This window comes from Pagrus pagrus (assembly GCF_965226575.1).
Source record: "Pagrus pagrus genome assembly, chromosome: 18".
Classification (NCBI taxonomy): domain Eukaryota; kingdom Metazoa; phylum Chordata; class Actinopteri; order Spariformes; family Sparidae; genus Pagrus; species Pagrus pagrus.
Window position 1 is genome coordinate 20,137,202 of NC_140202.1, and position 22,632 is coordinate 20,159,833.

Below are 22,632 nucleotides of genomic sequence, written 5' to 3' on the forward strand. Positions count from 1 at the left end.
ACCAATGTAGAAATATTTTCCTAAATTCTGATTTTAAATACTCTTTTTCTGTCCTTGACAGACACTTCCTCAAGAGGAACCGATCCACAGATTTGACATCAAATTCCTCCACCACCTCTGATTCCATTGGCAGCAGGAAGTGGGTTTCTGACGAGTGTCTTCCTCGGGAAAGAACCCAGAGTTGTTCTGGTGCGCTCTTCTCTGGACAAAGCCAAGCCTGCCAAAGTAGAGTAAGCTCCTCTGAAAACATCAGACAAACTGTCAAAGAGGAGCCCCAAGCTCAGCCCTGCCGGGAACGACCGGAAAGAAAACCTCTGCTGCCTAACAGAGACCTGTCCTTCAAGAACAGATCGGATCAGAACTCCGCAGTTACTCTGAAGTCACCAGTAGGAACTTCTTTGCAGCCAGTCAGCAAGGAAAATATACAAGGACCCACAACCAACCAACCCAATTCTCAGATTGCACCTTGCATTAATGAGATAGTTCAACCCCATGCAGGTAAAAACGGACTAGAAACCATGAGAAAGGCTTTGTCTCGTTCTGTTGGGCCAAGGTTAAAATCAGCTCTGTCCAAAGTGTTCAGGAAACCCCCACTGGGTGCGAATGGTGGACGCAGCTCCAAACCTCTGGGGAGGATAGCCAGCAAATTTCACTGGAGACAAAGAAAAGACAGGAGCCTCAAAGATGCCAAGATGAGCCGAGGCAAATGTGCCATTAAAACAGCTGTTTCATGTGAGGAGCTTGACCAAAGGACTCCGTTTGAGGACATTAGAAAGAGGCGGTGGCATAGCACTGAGGCTCTGATGAACAAGGCCAGCAGATGGGTTGAGAGACAGCAGGGATTGATGGGATGGGAGGAGGAACAAGAGGATGGGGATGAAGTAACGTCAGACTGTGAGAGCCTTTTCTCTCTTGATTCCCTGTCTTCTGCCTATGCGACAGCCCTAGCAGAGCAGCTGAGACACGAGGAAGCAGCTCAGAGTGAAGCTGAGAGTGAAGACAGTCAGATGTCTAAAGATTCACTGGCTGTGGAGAGCAGTGGGAAATCAACAATGGAGAGGCTTAGCCGAACACTGGTGCCAACCTACTCATTGATGACAGATTGCTCCCATTCATCCGTACGGCACAATAGAACAGCGGAGATCAGTCAGAAAGCTCTGGTAATCTCAGCAGAGGAGTGTTGGAGCCAGCAAGCCTCCCTAAACTCGAGAAACAGTGGTGCAAAAAGGAAACCTCCTTCCCAAAACCCAGTTGTTGCAGATTCCAGAGGCAGAGACGTAGTGCACAAATTAATTGAGGACTTTGGGAACATGCAGACCAATTCGACCAGCAGCCCACGCTCCCTGAGCAGCTGCAGTGCGAGGGAGCCAGAAAACTTGCTGGTGCTCACCGATGCCTGGTCCTCCACTGATGCAGCAGACAGTCCCAGGATTCACAGGGACTCTCCAAAGCCTTTCCAAAGAAAAATGATGTTCAGAGGTGTGGAGAGCAGCAACAGCAGCAGCAGTCCCAGTCCAACCAGTATGAATCTCTCAGACTGTCAGAGCAGATCGAGAAGCGGCAGCTTTACGTCAACGAGCGCTGAGAGTGTAAATGTAACAGTGCTGGAACACGTTGAAATTTCAAGAAGCACATCGGAAACGTTAGATTTTCAAGACTCTCAGATTCTAAAAACACCCGATGAAGCCCTGAAGGACGTAGGATGTCTTGTTGGGCCATTAGAAGCACAAATAGAAAATGAGGGGAAGGCCTTTATAGTAATTCCAGACAACAGCAGCAACAAAAGTCCAACAACATTACCGAGTTTAGATCAAACGCCTCGTGTCTCACCAACTGGGATCCAACCCGCTAAACAACAAGCATCAAGAGTAACATTGACCCAGATGTTCACAGACGTACATGAAATGGTGGCCACTGACATCACGATGTCATCTGAGACTGAAATGTGTACATCAGGTGGTCAGACAGTGATGCATTTCTCTCCAAGTCCCACAAATCAAGGCCAAGTATTGAACAAGATGTCTGATGCTGCAAGTGCCTTTAAACCTTCGACTGAGGACGGAGTACTATGCAGTTTAGATGGTACAACGGAAAAGTTGACAAAAATACAGCGATATGATTTTGGTTCTAACACCAAATATGTGTCACTTACGAGGGACAAAATGTCAGAAGAGGTTGAAACCAAAGACACTGAGCAGTTCATTGCACTACAGAAGGAGCTTGTGAATTCAGCCTGTAAACATTCCAGGAAGAGGAACAAAGACCACCAGGATGCTTTCAAAGGCAGCTTGAAAATCCCAAAAAGGAGCAACAGCACAGAGTTGGTAGCTTTCTGCTCCGCACCAGTTGGCAGCCAGGAAGATATTTGGCCTGATGACAATAATAACACCAGTGAGTCAAAGGGGGAACAGTCTTCTGTGGCAGCTGACAGCTCCGGATTAGATGCCCTTTGTGCTGATGGAAGATGTAGACAAGACACCGTGGCTTCGGAGCCGATGCCAGTTTCCGATCCCATGAGCAGGAAAGTTGGACAGAGTTGTCAGATCTTTGAGGACTCCGAGTGCGGTGAAAGTAGTTCTCAGAGTGGTACCTCTCTTAAAAAGGGAGGTGTAACAATAAAGGAAGTAGCTGCAGAAACAAAAGGAATGGATAACCCCATAAAAGCTCAAGAATGTAGAAAACACATATGCAAGTCAGATGCTATTTGTAGCGCCATTGACCTGAGAATCTCAGAAGTGGTTAGAGAGCACATGAGGTTGTCATTGCTAAGCTGTGATGATGAAAGGAAGAGCAGGAGTCAAAGCATGAATGCCTTGTCGTCGTCTGCGTGTCATAGATGGACAGAAAGAGAGCTGAGAGATAAAATGAGTGATCAGATGAAAGATGGAGCAATCCTTAGTCAACACATTTCACTGGAAAGGACGACAAGTGACAACACAGTGGACAAACGCGAGCACCTGGAATCAGATCTGCCAACTCTATTGAGTACAAGCCATGACAGCAACATGTTTAAATCTACTGAAGTAACACAGACGTTTGACCATGACGTGACTTCAGTAAAGCCGATAGTCGACCATTGTGTTTTCCAAAACGTCTCCACCAAAAACACAATCCATTCAAATCTGACTCTTAACAGCCAAGCAGAGTCTGACCTTTCTGCTGTGCAACCAAATCATTTGTCCTTAATTAGTGATTCCTCTTCAGCAAGAAAATGCATTGATTCTCACAGAAACACTTCAGAAAAAGATGCTTTCTTTCAGGGAATGAAACAAAAAGTAACATCTCCCACTTCTCACACGTGCTTGAATGAAGTGGATACCCAGATCTGTTTTGGGAATCCTGATTGCCCAGAACTTCACCAAAAGCTTCATGAAACACCTTCCATCCTCTGTGATACAAGAGAAAAAAAGTGTGGCTGTAATAATGTCAATGATGTCAGTACGGAAGCAACATCCAACGTTAAAGATAAAGATGATGATTCCTTCAAACAAAACTCACCTACGACGATTCAATACAGTCCTGAGACATCAGCAGCATCTGATGGAGGAAGTCAGCAAAGACAAAACGCACCCGCTGCCTCTATGAAAGGCTTTGCTGAGTCTCCTGGGTGTGATGGGAATGGTATCGCAGCACAGGGTAAGTTCAGCTGTCCACAGACTCATTCAGATCACTTGGCTCAGACGTGTGTTGTAAATATGAATTACAACAACAAATGCCAAAATTTGTTCGACAAGGATACTCAAATTGACAGTGTCATGAAAAAGGACAAAGAGACATCAACCTGCCAATCTGAAGCACCGGTCCAAAAGATTACAGAGTCAAAACAAGCAATAATTTCCGGTTCTGTGCCGCCAAAATACAAAATAACACATGGAAATGCCATCAGAAATACAAGTTGTTGTGGATCTGTCATGTCCAAACAGGTTGAGCTAAACACATCTGATGATAAACCAGACAATTCTGCTCTTCTGTCAAAAAAGACCAAGTCTAAGAGGTCCAGAAGGTCTAAGATCCAGACTCATCCTACCTCATCCTCTGAGTCGTCTCTCAAGTCATCGGATGAGGATGAGGAGGATGACAAAACAGCCAGAGTGCATCACAGTCGGTTCTCCTCTAAATGGGTAAAGCTTGGCACTGAAGAGGTCGGACGGGCTAGAAGCAGCAATGCAGATATATCTACTAAAGTGCCTGCGAGCAAGTCTAAAATGAAGACTTGTTCTTCTGGAGGTAAAGGCGAAGTTAAAGTTGGTAGAGATCACACCCAAAAACGACACTCTTTACCCCCTCAAGCAATGTCACAAAAGACGAGTGTAGACAAAAACTTCCAGTTTGCAAAGAAAGGTGAACCACAACATACACCGAAGTCTAAGGACTCGCCTATGCATTTTGCTTCCAGTGACATCAACCCTTTTGTTCACCAGTGGCAAGATGACGACCCAAACCAGCACTGTTATAAGAACCCAGCGTTCGGAAGTGCTGCTGACCTCTCCTGTAAATCTCCACTTTTGAACAGCGCTGAGAAACGGATAACAAGATGCTGCAGTGTTGACAACGGTTTGAACGGGCAGAACTCGCCTTTCAACTCCCATCTAAGCACTTATGTTACCAACAAGGGGCTCTCCAGTACGCTTAGCAGTGTTGAGGATTATAAGGAGCAAGTGAACGAACCGTCTCACCAGGCATCTGCTGATATTCACAAACACCTAGCCAATCTGACAGTGACCGGCAGTTCTTCAAGTAACGATGCTCCTGGAGGCTTCGGTAACAGCTCCAGTCAGGTGGATGAAATCATGTTTGTGTACTCATCTGAGCAAGAGTCAAAGGTGAGCAAAACCCAAAGGAGAACATGTGAACATGGCACTCAAACTGAGCGTGGCCTGCAGGCAGTTAATACTGGTGGTGCTCCAAAGAGGAAAGAGCGGCACAAAAGGAGTAACACTGATGTGCCTGCAAGACAGAAAACCAAAGTGGACATTAGAGAGTCTCCAACGTGGGCCAGTATGGAAAGCATGTCGGCTCACATCTCAAAGCTGATTGACAGCACTTCGGATCTGCTGGGGGACGTCCAGGAAATGAGGACAGGTGAAACCATCAAGTCCAGTCCGAGGAGGAGTGTCAACTTGAGTGTTAACTCAAACATCAGCGTCTCGTATAGTGAGTCCGATGACCGCACCAAGAGAGACTGCTCGACTCAAACAGCTGTAGATGTTGGGATCCAGACAGAAAGGCCTTCGAGACCGGCAGAGAAGGAAGTTGCTGTTCATCAGACACCAAGTGAGCAGTCCAAATCTCATGAAGTCAGTCTGATAGTCAAAGTGATTGGCTCTGAGGTGGTCAGCGTGTCTCAAGACAAGAATGCACACTGTGTGGTGAAGACTAAGGCTGATGAAAAGGTGCAAAACATGCCTGACCTGAGGTTTAACTCCTCAAAGTCTGCCTCACAATCAGAGAACGGCCCTCTAAAAACACCTAGAAAGACGGCAGGTGAAGCTCAAAGACGTGTAAGATCTGCTCCTTTTAGAGGCTCAAAGCAAAGCACGCCCCGGGCTCCAATATCTGAAAGTCCCTCTTTAAGAAACGACCTATCGCTTTCTTTAAAGAAGCAAGCTATGTACACAGATCGGGCATCATCTCCGATACGGACTGTGGGCACAAGATTATGCATGAAACAGAAAGGAAATCAATCAGCATTTTATGCTCAAAATCAGCATAAAAATAAAGAACTTAATTCTGAGAACGACAGCCTTACTGTGCCTTCTAGCAAACAATCGGCATGCTCAAGTGTGTCAGAGGATAATCAAATGTCCAGACAGGATTGTGATGTTTCTTCTTGTAAATCAGAATCTGTGTCTCTTGAGAAGGTGACTGAAATGAGTGGGTCAAGCTCTAAAGGCTCTGATAAGTGCTCTGTAAGCCTCAATTCATCACTGGATAAATATACGGACCCTGTCAGGATAAACGTTACAGATAAAGACAAGGATCCCAAATGGCAGATGACCTCTCAGCAGTGGAGGACTTCAACGAAAGGTATACCTATGCAGGATCACATCTCGCCCATATTAAGTCCGACCGATGTGCACAAACAGCAGGCTGGAGCTAGACACGGAAAAACACCAAGCTACACAAGACCTGAAGTGGATTCTGTAGATTTTTGCGTTGATTCCTACAATCCATCCCCGCTCAGCAACAAGACAATTCAACTTCAAGAGGACGACATGGTCTCACTGGCGCCCAGTGAGTGCAACACAGACATCCTCGTGAACATTAAACCTGTCACCAGCGTGTCCCTGTGTCAAGACCACCAGGTAGTCCCAGAGGACCTGCCCATGCACAACAAGTTCACCAACTGGTCAGGAATCACCCCTCAGCAATTAAAGCCCTCGAACAAACTGGCCACATTTCTTACCAAAGACCACGACAGGAGCAGAAACTGTCCCGAGTGGGGTGAGATGGAGAGCTACGGCTCGAATGCTGAATCTATGGCGCAGAACAACAGAAGGGCGAGAGAGATCGAGAGGCTGCGTCAGGAGAGGGAGCAGGTGATGGCGACGGTCAGCCTCAACATGAATCCGACGCCGCTGACTGTGGAGCTGACAGAGGCCAAGCTGCATTACGGCCTCGGAGAGACGGATACGCTGTTGAAGATGCTGAGCCCGAGGTCCAGAGAAGAGCTGGAGCCAACGACCTCTACAACTACCAATCAGCAGCTGTATGATAGGTGAGAATGCAAATGAATAAAACATTTCACTAGGATTCACAAGTTCTCATAGCTTTTAGTTTAATATGTAAAAAACATAAACTCACAAAATGTCAAGAAAAGGAAATATTCCTGCATCTATTTTCCTCACCAAACAGAAAGTGCAACTGTACACTGTCTGGACTCAAGTTTTATCTTACCAAACTAAGACGAGCTTAATTGTCTCGTTAACGCATGATCAAACACACTTCATGCAAACTTCAGTGTATTGCAGATTTTATATAAAGCATCCTTCCTATTTTCATAATTTTCTGTTTCTGTGAATGTTTCCCTCTCAGACATCGCAGGAGTATTGAGGGTTTGAGGCAAGAGAGGGAGGAACGTCTCCAGACTTACCGGAGAGCACGTAGTCTGAGTCCCAGCAAACATCCTCGCTCCTCTCCACAAGAGGCTGTTTGCAAGGTGTCCACCGCCATGCCCAGTCGACGTAAAGAGTACTTACAACAGCTCCGCCAAGAGGTGATAGACAGCACCAGGTAAGACACTACTGGTCCTCTCATAGAGCAAAACAAAATGCCCATATCAATCTTAAATTTAATGTGTAACTTTTTAGGTTTTGTATTGAAATAGTGGGGGAAAAAATAATGTTTTATTGTGGTTTAAATGTAACTCAGTGAATTATCTTAATGACAGAATACCAGACCCCCCAAGAGGAGAGGGCCAGTATCCGTCTGACATTGAGCAGCTGTTGCGAGACTACGGCCGAGCCCGGGAGGAGGCCATGACAGAGATCGCTAGGGCGAGAGAACGACTGCGAGAGAGGACGGAGCAGGAGAAGAAGAGGCTTCAGCAGCAGGCCTTGTCTCAGGAAGTCAAGGTTGGTTTTCAGTTCAAATTTGTGTCAGAAAGAACATAATAATTCTCAATGCTTGTCTCACTTACAGCTTTATTTTCATTGTTGATTCATATGTTGATTATGTTTCCATTAATCGAATAATTGTTGGCCTATGAAATATCAGAAAATAGTGAAAAATGTTTGGCAGAAGTTCCTAAAGTGCAAGGTGACTTCAATGATTTGAGGTTAAATATATCTTCTTCCCTGTGTGGGTCAGGATGACCTGAGGCATCGGACAAGAACCAGTAACAGCACCTTGTGCACCGGATCCAGCCTGAGCCTTTCCTCTGGGCCAACATCAGGATATAACAGCGGCAACACTGCACAGCTGCTGAATGGCAACAGACCACCTCTGACTGGACAGGTTTGTACTCTAAAATTACTCAATACAGTAGATTTGATTAACTGAGATTTGATAACTGAAACATCCGAGAATGTAAATGGTTTGTTTTTGTTGTAATATTTCTTTTTGAATGAGCAACACAGAGGGTAATAGTGTTGTTGTTGCTGTTTTTGTTTTTGTTCAGATCGCAGGGTTCCAGGATGAAGGGCTTAAGGTCAGGACACGTCCTCCGATATGTGGTCCTCAAAGTGTGAAGACACACAGAGCCTGGCTGTCTGCCCACGGTAAGGACTGGGCTGCGGTTCACAAAAGCCAAACAGACTGGGGCAAAACTTTCTCAGCTTAAATTACCTTAAATACATTTTTTTTTTAAAGTTTAAATACAAGTGGACACTGACTAACTTATGTATGATTCCTAGTTTACAAAGTTTAGCCCACTCTGTCCACCTCTGCATTTTCTGTATTGAAATTCCCTCCGTGTGTTTTGCTAGACGTCCGCCTTGAGCCTCCTGTCACCACGTTTGAGCCCCTGATGACTTCATCTCCATCACCCCAAGCTTGTACACGTCAACGCACCGCCTCCTTTGGCTCCTCCTCCTCCATATCTACAACCTATCAAGATATCACCTCTAGTCTCCTCGGTCGAGCTCTGGCTGAGGTAACAAAAGATGTAAATTTAGCGCTGATGTTTTTTGTATTGCAATAAAAAACATCCGGCCTTTAAACACAACTGTTACAGACTAAGCATTATAAAGATCTTCTCTTCCAGACATTTGTATCAGGTTGAATTTTCTTTCTCTAAAGGTGCGGCTAGCTTCTTCTGGGGATTTGAGCAACCTGCTAATGGGCAAGGCCTCAGCAGGCTGGAGGTGAGCTCAGTCATTCTCTTCAATAAACTCTCTTATCTTTGAATCTACTCACTTTCTCTGTGGGCTCTTAGATGTGATTAATCAGCTGCAAAGTGAATGCTTACCTTCATAAGTACCATTAATTTGCTAATGTATCAAGTCTGTGTTTCTTTAGGTACCAAGGAGAAGAACGAGGTATCCAGACTTACTACAAGCCCTCCTCCAGCCCATCTGTCCACGGCTTTCTGGGGGCCGGGGAGCTGGACAGACCCCTGGACAGCCTGTGGAACGTAATCTGCCAGCTGTCCAAGAGCCACATGTATAATCAGTCAGTACGTTCTGTCTGGACACGACCACTAGATGACAGCACTCAGCTGGGTGAGCTAATGTGTCTGCTTAGTCTTTATCCACCAATGGTTTGTATACTGTACATTACGATACCAGTGGGGGAATACAACAAATTAAATTGGGTCAAGAGTGTTGCGTAAATGCAAATTTGAGGTAGATGTACTTTAATTTTTCCATTCAATGCCGCTCTATACTCCTACTCCGCTATAAATCAGAGGGAATTCCACCACGTTTATCTGACAGTTGCTTAATTAATTAAGAGTTTTGGTTTGAACCAATCACAAAATACATTTCAAGGTCCACTTTGTTAGAAAGTTGAGTTTTGAGTCTCGTTCCCAGCTTGTCAAATACAGCTGGGAACTGGACATGCCAGCCCAAAATACTTTGGGTTGGACAGGTCAGGTCGGCCACCAAGTGTCAGCATTTGACGAGCTGGGAATGAGACCCAAAAATGAACTTTCTCACAAATAGGACCTTTAACATAACACATAAACAACTGCAGACATGGTTACAATATTACAATATATCAAATACATTAAGATTTTATGTAAAAAATAATATTATATTAATGGATTAAAGTACCGACAGTATAAGAAAATTTTAAATTGGCTCCATCTAAACTAGCTACAAAATGAAATGCTGTTTCAGTCATAGTTCATAATACAATATTCAAATAAAGCTTATTTTCTGAAGCAAATTTCAACAGTAGACTGGAAACATTAAGATGAGACACTCATTGAGTTAATTGCCAATTTATAAAATACTGATAAGTAAGTTTTTTTGCATTGTGAGCTTTACGTGGTAAAAGAGTTTACCTTGCAAATACTTTTTGTATTATTGCAAAAAAATACAAAATTGTCTTTGCTGCAAAACTATTTATATTTTTGCAAGGTGTTTATGGACCCTGCAGATGTATATGCTTCAAATGATGCTTCTGCAGCCATTAGTTATGTAGCACTATACAGTATACAATCCCATTCATCACTGACTAGATTATTGTATTGCATGACCACCTCCATTCTCACACCTGCAGTGTGTCGTATTTACTACCTTTGCACCATCACTCTCACCTCATCGACTTTGCCCCGATCAAAAGTTTTGTTTCGTCCATTTGTGTCCTCGCTCTAAACTAGAGTTTATTGTGATGGATCTTCCTAGTTTTATATGAATATGTTAAGTTTTGACTCGAGGTTGGAGCATAAACTGATTTCCAACCGTATGTAGCAATAAAATCCCCTTTGTTTGCCTCCAGCCTTTTACATTTTCTTTTATTTTCAGGTTTTTATCATCTAATTTCTCCTATCTGACAAGTCTTCTGTGTATTTCTGTTTAGTTTACATATTAACAGATCCGTCCTCCTGCCACCTCAGCCAGCCGCGGGACTTCTGCTGCATCAGCACCGAGTCCAAACAGGTAAGAAAAGCTGCAAGATCATCCGGCTGGTCTGCTGATTATTGCCACTCGCCTTTTTATAAGGTTCACTGAGTATTTGTAGCATAGTTGTTCACAAAATCACGCTATAATGTGAAGGAGAAAAATAAAATGTACCCGTTGGACAGTGCTGTCTTTTGTAATTTAAACCAATCTATGATCAACAGCACTACGAGTTCTTCATCCACAATGGACTCATGCTCTCAGGAACAGCACTGAGCAAAAATAAGACTGACCCAGAGGCAGTGGGTGTGGAAGACACCATGTCAGATGTTGGTTATCAGTGTCAGCGTACAGTTGTCTCTTTGAGCTGATCAAAAGCCTGCGCTGCCTGTTTTATTAATGTCTTTTTCTCTTCTTCTGCCTGCCTCAGGCCGGCCTGTCCGTGCTGGCGATGCAATCTGTGTTCGAGGAGTCTCTGCCTCGTCCCAGTGTGGATGCCGTCCGAGGGGAGATGATGCCCAGCTGCTGGGTCCTGCAGCCAGTCAGACGCGGTGGACAGGAAGTCACCCGAGTCATCTACCTGCTACAGGTGGGATATTATTGCTATAAATTAATCCTGATATGTGTTGTGATCACTAGCACGCCACAATATTTTAACTGCCAGTAAAAGGGTCGATGTTTTGGTCTTCAAAGACGGCAATTGGCCCCTCTGACGTATAAAGGTAGTCTAGTAACGTGATAGTCTTTAGCACGTGTATAGAAAGGCAGGTCTTTAAGTTATGATCTTTATTTTAATGGCATTTTGTAAACTATATGTAAACAAAATTCAGCAAAAAGTCTTCAAGGAGACATGTAATGCTCATTTTATTTTTGGTTATTACTAGAATAGGTTCACATTCTTTAATGCCCAATAAAAGCATCAGTTTTTTCATACTCACTCACTACGTATGGTGACATAACGTGATGTCAAAAAGTCACAGAATTAAAGGCTGACGAGGCATTTCAGGAGCAGTGTTTTCTGTGGGAGGGAGGAGCTCCCGTTGTCGCAGACTTTGAGGTTTTTAACTTTCAAGAACTTACATGCATAAGAACCTTTTATAACACACTGAAGGAAAGGAAAACCCTGAAAAAGCACAATAGGGCTCCTTTAAAAAGTCGAATGTGAATGGAATGCAAAATAACTTTCTGTAATTTATGAGCAGCCTCTGAATGCACTATGTAGAGCTCAGTCAGTCGACAGAAGCAGGCAGCTGTTTACGGTGTTTTGAAGATGAGAACGGAGTCTGGTTTGAGGCAAAAAAAAAATTTTTTTTCTTTTGGCGCCAGGACTGACAGTAAACAGCCGTAAATAAGAGTTTTTTTCTGACATGTCAATGTGAGTTAGGTTAAAAGTGAAAGTGAAGGAGCTGAAGTTGTGACACAGCGGGTTGTTGGGGGGGGAGTAGCAGTTCCAGAAGACAGGGCTGTGATTTGGCATCGAATTTTGGTATCGCAGCTTCGGTGTCTGTTTCAGAAACGTTACATCCCTGCCATATCATTGTGTTCTCCTCCAGGTGGACCTGGGGACTCCATCCTTCCCCCACCGACTGTTGAACACTGTTGCCAGAAGACAGGCAGCTGTCATCGCTGATCTCGGCGTTTTCCTCGCTTCGTAAGGACGGGATCCACAGGATGAGGACGTATTAGCAATGAGCACTTATACTGAACTGTCTCCAGCATTTGCACCTGACATTGTTTTACTTGACTTTTTTTTTTTCATTCTAAGAGCACTGTTGATTATATTGGTTCCCAGTTACACAGTTGAAGCAGCTTGTTTTGTATGAAGGTATTTTTATAAAATTTTGAAACTGTATTTTTGTATTTCTCATGTACAGGAATGCATGAAAACAATCGTAATCCTATTTTACCAAAGATCGATTAGAAGTTTAAGGGAGCGACTTGACATGGCACATTTAGTGTATCTCGTTTAGGTTGAGACGGCTTGATAATTAATTATCCAGGTGGCAAAGCTACAGAGTTTTCCCACTTTATTGATTTATTCATTTGATGAAAAAGGTTAATTAGTCTATTCTATTCTGTTACGTGTCAGCCTGTTAGAAATATGGCATCTGTTGATTTCTAGGGAAGCCAAATGCTAAAGTTAACAAGGTCAACGTTATAGCGAGAGAAACTTTAAACTGAAGTTTAAGAGCTGGTCAACAGATAATCAAAGGTTTCACTGATTTGATGTATATTTACTACGCTTGTGTGTTTTTTCACCAGTGTTTACTGTCTGTCTATCTATGATAGATGGATGCAGCCAGTTTTATTGTTACAAGGGCTTGTAAATACACCTGAGATTAAGACCATATACAGAAGGCAGCATCACTTTGTACCAGTTCTGGGTCAAGCAGTTTTAGCAAATAATTAAATGCTTAAATGTTTTCGAGCCAGTTACGCAATAAAATGAAAGCTGGAAGACTCAGAAATACTTACAAAATATTTTATTTATGAGGAAAAACCGCATCCAAACCAATCCAATATGAAGGAAATTGCAAATACTGTTTAGCCCTGATTTGTCACAGTACATGTACATTCTTATTCCCTCCGGCACTGCATATTTTAAACCACTTAAAAGCCTTAACTCTGCAGAAAATGAACTTTTTATGTCATTCAACAGTAAAAAGGCGAAAGATATATGTGTATGTAAGTGACTGTGTGAGATTTATTAGGGTGCGGACGAGGTCAGAAAAGAGGGAGGGTATAGTAATATTTATTTTGGTTAAAGGTAGGGTAGTCTGACTTGTTTTTGCAAAGTAGGGGAGGTTCTTCCATCTTTATTCCCTTCCTAAATTAATGTTTTGCTTCAGCCTTCCATTGCAACATACAGTAGGTAATTGTTACAGAAATAGCTCTAAAGAAAACGTTAATGACCCTAAGGTTGGCCTAGTTTTTTAAATGTAAGGTTCAGCTCCTCTCACCACCCCAGTAACTTTCGCACAGTCACTAATAGGGGTGTCACGATTTAAATTCTAAATAGGAAATCGATCGAAATGAGCATTCAGTTTTAATTAGCGACATCAGAAGCAGGATCAGCGATTCCTCCCTGTATGTTTTTATCTCTCTCCAATCCGTTCCTACTTACCTGCATCAGAAGAAAAACAACAAAACCCACCAAGATAAGAATTTCTAATCCTGGTCGTTTACCCTTCAGTATCCTTCTGCCGTCTAAAGACTGTTGTTTTTGTTTTTGTGTTGTTTTTTTCAAGTGTCAAATCCATCAAATGGATTTAGAGAATCGTGACACCCCTTGTCCCTAAGCTTTGTGTTGAAGAGCAAAGTGGTGTACTGGGGGAAAGAGGTATTTAGATACTCCTCAGCCGTTACTCGTAACGTTTGTCTGTGTAGGCACGTTTTTGAACCACTTTTGTAGCAAAATAGTTAGAAAGTGGAGGACTTTTTGATCACAAGGCAACATAATGAAGACCCAACCCTGACCTCTGACCTCCCTTTATTACATTATTAAAGCTGCAGTAAGATACTGACACAATATGGTACCCCACATCTGCATAAGCTCAGTTTTAAGGCCTTTTTACTCTCCTGTCTATTTATTTTGCTCCTCTTGCCTTCTGTTTGAAATGCTGTTGAATGTGTTTTATTGTTGTGATGGGTGTTTTTTTTTACGAGCGAAGCACAGTGCTGTGTTCACGGCTGCTTGCACAAAACTGTTAACGCGTTTCTTAAGGTTGCATTTAGAAAAAAGAAGTTTGTTTTTTGTTTGTACAGTGCTGAAACTATGCAGAAAGCTGATCAAAGGCGGGACTGTTCTCAGTCAAAGCCGGGTCAGCTGAATCCAGATATGAAGCCATATTATTTACATTAGTTGAAGGTTCACGGCTGTTTAGGACTTCAGACGTTTCCGAGGGAACCAAAGAGAAAGAGACAAAAATACTGAAGGCACAGAGTGAAGGAACATAGTGAGGACTTTTTGTACTGATTTCTTTTTTTTATATGTATGTCTATATATTTTTAAGTGCTCATTTCATTGTGTAAAAAACTTTATTTATGTTTTGACAATGTGTTGTAAATGTATTTTATCATAAACACCCTTCCCCTTTGCTAATAAGATGTTGTTTGGCCCGTGTGTTCGGCCACTTTTTAAATGAATGCAATACATATTTTAAGTGAAATGTTGTTTTTTCATTTATTTAATCGTTTGTTTCTGTGTGACTTGTTTCCAGTATTATCTTTAAAGGGTAACTCCACCAGTTTTACACTATTAAGTGTGTTTACAGCTCTTGAGGAGTACTACTGCATTACAGTACGGAAAAGTAGTATAAAGTCTTTTGGGGCTCCAGAGGAAGCTGCAGGTAATTAAATTGCCTCCAGTGACGTCACTCAGTGGCTCAGTTGCATTGTGGGTAATGTAGGCAACAGGTTTCGAAAAGCAGCCATGGCACCCATTGTGGCCAGTTTAAAAACAAACAATCAAAATCGATATCTACTTTTTTTTTAATTTATTACAACCATTCTTCTTCCTTTGCAAAACCTGGTGCCTACATTACCCACAATGCAACTTTAGGCTTTAAACTACTTTTACACATAAGCAATAGTACTCCTCAAGACCTGTAAACACTTTAATGACCCTGTAAGTGTCACCAGTATATCAGAATCCAAAATTCACTCACTTAATCAGTTATAGAGTTATATTATTTGTTATTTTAGCGACTACATCTTTAGAAACATTTTGCTTTTATTAGTCTACACTTAAATAGAGAATATAATCTCAGCATGTGGCTTTTTGTTACTTGTTAAACGTTCTATTTTTAACACACACAGATTATAAAGATGTAAACAATCTGCAAAACTCAAATAATAGATAAATATAATGCAGTGCAATAGATTCCATGTGGCTTAAAGTTTCTTAAAAAGATGTGATAATACAGTGATATGAACCAAAGTCTTTTATTTCAAAGAAACAATAAGTGGAAATAGTCTGGATTAACAGTGTATATAACATGACAGGTAGTGGCAAAACAAAGGTGCTGATTTACCAAGAAACAATAAAACAATGTAAAAATATTCAACTATAATTAAAAGAACTGCATTAAAAGTCCTTCTTAAGTAAATGTACAGAAGCATTATCTGCAAAACTGTGCTTAAAGTAACTGAAGTGAAAGGACTCGCTCGCTTTTTTGTACTTTTCTTTAATCTGAACACTGAAATGAAACATTTTGATGGGAAATCACTTTTTAGTGGGGGCCCAGCTTTGTAAAGGGACCCAAGAGATTAAATGAAATGTAAAGACACTGTTTTACTGTGAAACCCCAGACATTTTTTGCGAACTACAAAACTGCACCCGACTTATTATAGTCATGAAGGTGAGTAGATCATTTTCAAGTTTGGGTGAAATCTTAATTTGAAAAGTAACTTCTATCTACAGCTGTCAGATGAACTTTAAGAAGTACATTTTCCTTTCAAAAGTAGTGAGTACAAAGTAGCATAAAACGCAAATATTAAAGTAAATGTACTTTTATCTGACAGGTGTTTTCAGTGTGGAAGCGATGGACATCCTTTGTAATGTGAGGATCTTTCTCCAGGTTTTGTTTCCATGTCCAGACCTTCTCCTCTCTGCGCTGCATGGCAAATGGCACGCAGGGGCAGCAGCAGAGGTGACATTTATGAGAGGGCTGGTGGGTGTTGTGTGTGCGCGATTAGAGCCCGGTCAAGGGGCGGGGTGGAGGAGCAGAGTGGGGGGTGCACAGGAGATCAGAAGTGTCTCTGCCATTTAGAGTCACCGGCTCTTGTCAGGAATGTCCGTCCCCTGCGCGCTCAGATCATGTACTGGATGCGCCCACTTTATTTTTAACCCGGCAGGGTGGGTCAGTCGCTGGCTTTCGGGAATGAGCGTGGAGCGCGCGGCGCACACAGCCCCTGTCCCTCGTCCCCCGTGCCCTCCTCGCGCTGTGGAGACCCTCCGTCCGCTCTGACCGGCACCCCGCTGCTTCAATGGGATTATAATTGCTTTATTGGCAGGGAGAAGGCTCAACATAAACACTTTAAGACAGGACGACATCCAGAAGCAAGTAAGTGGAAATTGAAGGCAGCGCAAGTTTTGCGCCATTGTTAAATGAGATTATTGATCCGTGGCCAAATAGTTTCTGTCATTTCTGTAACGCTGCTCGTTCCGTTTACGCTGCTGTTGTTTGAAGTAGAGTTAAAAGTTTCCTTCTGAACCACCTGTTGGACCAGGCTGCCATTTTAAAGCCATGACGTCGTTTTCAGAGGCTTTTTTTTAAAGGCTAATTGTTTATTTTAAATTAACCCGCACTGCTGTTAAAGTCAGCCTATTTAATCAAGCTACATCTTTGTAAAGTCGTGAGTTATCAGCTTGTTATCTTTCAGTGTGGAGCGGGCGCGTTCAAAGTGCGCACGGCGACGTCAGCGCGCATGTTTACGCGTGGAGAAGTGCGCGTAACAAAAGTTGGTTTGCTGACGTAAAAGTAACGGTGCGAAAAGATGGTTATGTGAAGGTCAACGCACACTAGCAGACTGGTTCAGTGTGATGCACACATGTATTGTACAAAGGAAAACTTCTGCTCTGAGTTTATCAGTGATATGGTAACCCCATGTCTCTGCCACACACACGTTTGGGCCTGTTGTTTGTCTGATAAGTGTTGTGTACAGTGTAAGAAGCTTTGTATCTGTTGACTTTCTCCTCAAAAAGTAAAAGTAAAAGTAGCAGTCCTGCATCTTAAAAATACTGCATGACATCCAAATACCCGCCATAGAAAATGTCAAAGTAAAGTTAAAGTACACAATCAGCAAAATGTGCATCTTATTGTACTGAATGATAATTATTACTGTTGCTTTAATGACATTAAAGCAACATTTTAATGTTGAGGCTACTCAAGGTGAAGCTTATTTATATGTTTCTATTTATATATTAAGCATTTTTATTCACTTTAGTTACATTTGTAACAGCGCCAGTGTTGTAAAAAGTACCCCAAAATCAAACTTGAGTAAAAGTACAGATATCATGTTAAAATGTTTCTTTTGTAAAAGTGAAACTCACCCACATGAATAATGGTTGAGTATCCGATACACAACACGACATCAGATTTACACTACACGGTTATCACGAAAATAACTCGCGATAATGATATTATCACGATAAATGTCGAATATTTTGGAAAAAAATAATAATGCTTTCTGTCAAACTCATCTTCATCTTTGTTTATCGCCTGTTTTGTCTGTTTTCCGGCAAATTAATTACACTCAACATGTGGAGGGAGGTGGAGAAAGAGTCTGTAACCAAAACTGTACTGTTCATTTATAAATATTATATTTATCATCAATGTCACCATATTGCCACACCCCTAATTTAGTTGTATGTATACACTGTATATTTAAAGGAGCTCTGTGTAACAATTTGCCGCAATGTACATGTATTAATCACTTTTTCATTGTCCATATTTGAGTGGTTTGTATCTTGATGTAAAAAACGAGACCTTCCCCATCTCTCTCAGTTGCCTGTATGAGCCTGTGGACGATTAGTTCAAGTTGTTTAATGCTGCTGGAATTTTCTTGAAAGCCTCGTCTCGCTGCCTCTCTCCGCTCCGCTGACGAAGAGAAACAGTAGCTAATGCAGTTTAGAAATGGAGTCTGCTGACGTAAACTAACGACCGGCTTCCTGCACGAGACAGAGGTCCCACCTCTGGTTATTGAAATCAGTGTTCTTTTTATCAGACTGCCAATAAAATAAATGAATTTAAAAATGTGATCTGCAAAGTAACTAAGTAACGTAATCAAATGAATGTAGTGGAGTATTTGTCTCTGAAATATGGTGGAGTGGAAGTACAAAGTAGCAGAAAATGGAAATAGTCAGTCACTGATGCTCAAGTACTTTCCAAAATTGCATGTTTTCTCTTTCTTTCTCTTCAACAATGTTTTTTCCCCCATCCATGATCCAAAAACAGTGCGGCGTCTTCTCAGATAACACAGAAGTAAAATGTTCCTCGAGCAGAGGAGTCGTCCCTCCTCATTCCCCTTAAAAGGACAAGTGTGAGTGTGTCGCCGTGTCTGGACGGGCAGCGACTTTTAGTGTAAACACACTCCAGGAATAGTTTACTATCGATTCCTTATACCCTCTCACAGGATCAGGCTCCAGTGTTGTTGCAGTCAAAACAAATATTGACCACAACCGAGGAGCCTTCTCTTGCACGCTTTGGCTCAATTTCCACCATGTGTTTTATTAAAGTAGCAGCTAGTTTGATGTTGATATTGACAGCCCCTCCATATTGATCTCTGTCCACTTTATGTTCATGCCTCGGATTCGCTCCTCTCGACCACAGACGTGCCTCTCCTCAGTCCCGTGGCTGCTTCAGTTTCACGCACGCCGTCGGTCACACGACTTGACCACACCCATCTCTCGTTTCATCCTCTCCATCTGACTCCACGCTGCTCAGAATAATGTGCTCTCGACCCGGCCGGCTAATGCGTTCCCCGCTCCTCAGAGTGCATCGACGAGGAGTTTACTTACAGCTGCTGCGAGCGCCGCTCCCAGAGTCATTACAATTCATCGCCAGCGCTGATTTGATGTTTACATTGTTCATATTTGTTTACAGCGAAGAGTGCAGTCAATTAAAATCACAAGCAGCGGGGAGGTTATCATCAAAGAGAAGTTTTTTCACACTTCAGAAACGACGAGTTGTTTCGTTTCCACTCATCTTCAGAGCAAAAAAAACCCGATTCACACCTTTTAACCAGCTGCATCCACAGACATCAGAACTCATGTTTCATTATTATTGCAATGCGACGTGAGTTTTAATGAAAATAAATGTAATCTGCTTTATTTCGCCTGAGGTCAAGCAGCTCTTGAATATCTTAAGGAATTCCAGACGACATTTTAATCATCCCTCTTGACATTTGTGCGACTTTTGAGAAATTATCCAGCGCACCTTACTCACCAGCTCACACTGTGCAGCCATAAAAATGATGTATTTAGTCGACCGTGAGGCCAGGGCTTTATCTACTACAGGCGATAGAAAAGAAATACAAGGCGGGCGCTTTATTTGTCTTATCAGTAGAGGGCAATAATCATCTGTATCAATTTCATGTTGAATTTATGCCAAATAGCTCACAATGGTAACACCAGTAATATGATTTATAATACTGTATACTTACACAGAGATGAGCGTTATCTGTATCTGTTCAACCATCTTAATTATCTGTATTCAAATCCGTACTGGAACAGGCAGGAGTTAAATTGGAGGCGGGTGGGACGAACCAGAAGTAGATCAGAAGTCGTTACATTTATTATATATTAGAAAACTATTCACAGAACAGCCTCAGAATTGAGCTCCGGATCAATGTTTTGAATCCAAAGAGTAAGACAACGATTTTTTTTATAAACTTGTCTGAATAAACTTCATCCCGAGTCCTGATATAGACACATTTTACTCCGATGATACTCGTTTGAGCTGAGTTCTCGCTCAACCCTGCGCTTACATTATTTATGTGTCAGTCGTGTTAGCTTTGCTGAACTCATCAGACACATCTAAACTATTGCTGACACACATGATTTGTTGATTAGTCCAACGATCGATTGCCAGAATCGTCACAGATGAATCGTTTATGAAGGAAACCAGGATGGCACTCAGTAGAAAGCATACCTCCTCCAAGGCCCAACAGTCTCCTTTAAATTATTCAAACCTAATCCAATATCAAACTCGATAACCCTGCACAAAAAACGTTTTAGTCGAGTCATTTTGAAAATAATCAAAACACAGGTGGATAATGAAAACAGCTGCTGGTTGAAACTCTAGCGGAAACTTAAGTAATTATTCTTGACAGTCCTCTTTTAGAGCATTCAGTAACCATTGCTCCAAATGTGTCACTCTTCAGTCATAACTCGAATATCATGCCTCTGTAAGAAACACCCCACAGCGGCAGTCATGCACTGTTACCCTTGTTTTATTAGTGGCCGCAGCATATTGGGGATTTTTAGACTTTAATTCTGCATTGCAGGAACTCAGAGCTGACAGGGTGACCTGCTGTGAGTGAGCAGGACGCCCAAGGACGCCGCAAGAGGACGACTCCTATGCTATTGACAGGCACACGCTTAAAGTGGCAGGCGGTGAACTTTCTGTCACGGGGCCGTCACAGCTTGCCGTTTCTCGCAGCTCTAAAAACGGAGCCTTGCACAGTGTCGGCGAGAATAAGTCCCGGCACGGCTCGCACACTTAATTTGCTGCGATTTTATGTTTGGCAGCTAACAGCCAGCCGGCCCTCCGACACGATTAGAGTCGTACAGGTTTTGTAAACAGCTGACAGTTTGTGGATACGGGTTTGTTTGCCGTGTAAGGAGGGTTTGTGCGGCGTGTTGTGCAGCAGTCCTGCTCCAGGTTGTGTGTGAGGTGATAAGGGAATCCCCGGCGGTGGGTGGAGCATCCCTGGACTGATAACAGCCGCCTGCAGACGGCTGATACTGGAGACCTGTAGGATGCCATCATTGTGCATCACTGAGGGGCCTCTTTTCTGGATTCGCTGGAGAAACAGCCTCCGTGGGCACATTGTGAATTCGTGTCAGCAGTGATGGAAAGTAATATTTACTCAAGTACTGTACTTTGAGGTCCCTGTACTTAAGATTTTCCATTTTATGTCGCTCTGTGAAGTGGAGAAGACGTAGTAGCATTAAATCAAAATACTACTAGCAATTAAGGAAATGTACTTAATAAAAAGGAGATGAAAAGAAGAATGTTTGCCTTATCTATAATTTAATATTATTAATCATCACCCAAATCTCTGATATGAAAAAAATTTGGTATTGATTCTCATCTACTACAGTATCAACACAAGTTCCCCGCCTCACCTCAACCTCACACACTTTTCCTCACAAATACCCGCCAACAGAAACCCTGCAAAAACACACACACACTCTCACTCTTACAGTTCAAACTACGTGAGCTGCATCGTTCAAAAGGAGGTGTCTTCGTCATGTTCTGCAGTACAGAGGGGTTGCCCTCCCCCTGTGAAGCACGATAAGAGAGCTATGCTGCGCCCAGATAGAGCTATCTGAGCGGTAACCCTTCAACCCGCCATTCCACACAAGGAAGACTCAAACACACCGCAGGCAGCCGAGCAGAGTGACACGCACACACAAAATGGAGATTATCGCAGGGCCAATGTGAAAGCAGTGTGAAAGTGTACCTGTCTCAGATAGGTTTCTTTTCAAAATTACATTGTCATGCCATCTACTTCAGTTGTTTAGCAGAATGCCGCAACGCTGTTTTGCTGTGAAGCTCCAGAAATGTTTTGTGGACTACAAAACTTCACCCGAGTTTCCATCTACATCTTTGTGTAAACTTCTCCTTGGGACTGAGCTCAGAGAAACAGCCTTCTCGTGTCAAACTCTGCACATTCATCAATCTGTTCTGCGAAGGTCAAACACTCAAGTGATGTAACAATGAGAAAAACACATTTTTGCTTGGAGGGAGACTCTTTGCTCGGCGCTGTCATGATTTATGATATACTTTTATCATTAATAGGTGCTGAACCCCAGTTAATCCGCATAATCAATCATATCAACACCTCTATTGTCTGTCTTTCCCCTCTGTTTCAGACTACCTCCAGTACCAGAGGTCCATCCTGTCATTTGGTCCCCTCTGTTCATTTCTCTACGCATCCGGACCACCTGAGGACGCCGCCTGCCGTCCCCTCGCCCGCCCGCCACGCTGGCTACCGCCATGACTTCCACCACAGACTTTGACAATGCGGAGATCACGCAGCAGTACAGCCACATCAACACCCGCTTCGACCTCCCCGACGAGGAACTAGACAATGACAACAGCTCTGCCCGGCTGTTTGAGCGTTCGCGCATCAAGGCCCTCGCAGGTGAGTGTATGCATAGTAAACAGGCTGTGTCCTCTCTGAGGCATTCATGTGACGGATTTTTGAGATGACAGTGTCTCTTTAAAAAGGGCAGAACGGATGAGCTATAATGGGCGTCTGCTAAACTTTGGCAGGTTTGAATGAGCTTGAATGTGTCACTGACCTTCACTTAGATTTAATCAAAGAAACCACAAAATCACCCAGCAGGTGATTCATTATCTGACTCTGAAGCTCTCAGCTAGAGCTCTGCAGATGT

General features: G+C 42.8%; 2 protein-coding genes across 3 annotated transcripts in view; both read left to right on the forward strand.

Moving 5' to 3' along the window:
* stard9 (StAR-related lipid transfer (START) domain containing 9) overlaps positions 1-14,678 on the forward strand; it is a 41,566-nt gene extending 26,888 nt beyond the window's left edge. For both annotated transcript variants that reach the window (XM_084381267.1, XM_084381268.1), the window contains exons 22-32: positions 62-6,718; positions 7,036-7,233; positions 7,391-7,574; positions 7,810-7,956; positions 8,120-8,219; positions 8,427-8,593; positions 8,740-8,804; positions 8,959-9,161; positions 10,465-10,544; positions 10,936-11,094; positions 12,059-14,678. In XM_084381267.1, coding sequence (XP_084237393.1) covers positions 62-6,718; positions 7,036-7,233; positions 7,391-7,574; positions 7,810-7,956; positions 8,120-8,219; positions 8,427-8,593; positions 8,740-8,804; positions 8,959-9,161; positions 10,465-10,544; positions 10,936-11,094; positions 12,059-12,160 — 8,062 coding nt within the window. In that variant the 3' untranslated portion in view covers positions 12,161-14,678. The remainder of the gene's footprint in view (positions 1-61; positions 6,719-7,035; positions 7,234-7,390; positions 7,575-7,809; positions 7,957-8,119; positions 8,220-8,426; positions 8,594-8,739; positions 8,805-8,958; positions 9,162-10,464; positions 10,545-10,935; positions 11,095-12,058) is intronic.
* Positions 14,679-16,309: 1,631 nt separating this feature from the next.
* The window catches only part of sptb (spectrin, beta, erythrocytic), a 45,070-nt gene continuing 38,747 nt past the window's right edge, over positions 16,310-22,632 (forward strand). Inside the window, exons 1-2 of the mRNA XM_084382204.1 lie at positions 16,310-16,570; positions 22,108-22,379. Of these exons, the coding sequence (XP_084238330.1) occupies positions 22,232-22,379 (148 nt within the window). The 5' untranslated portion in view covers positions 16,310-16,570; positions 22,108-22,231. The remainder of the gene's footprint in view (positions 16,571-22,107; positions 22,380-22,632) is intronic.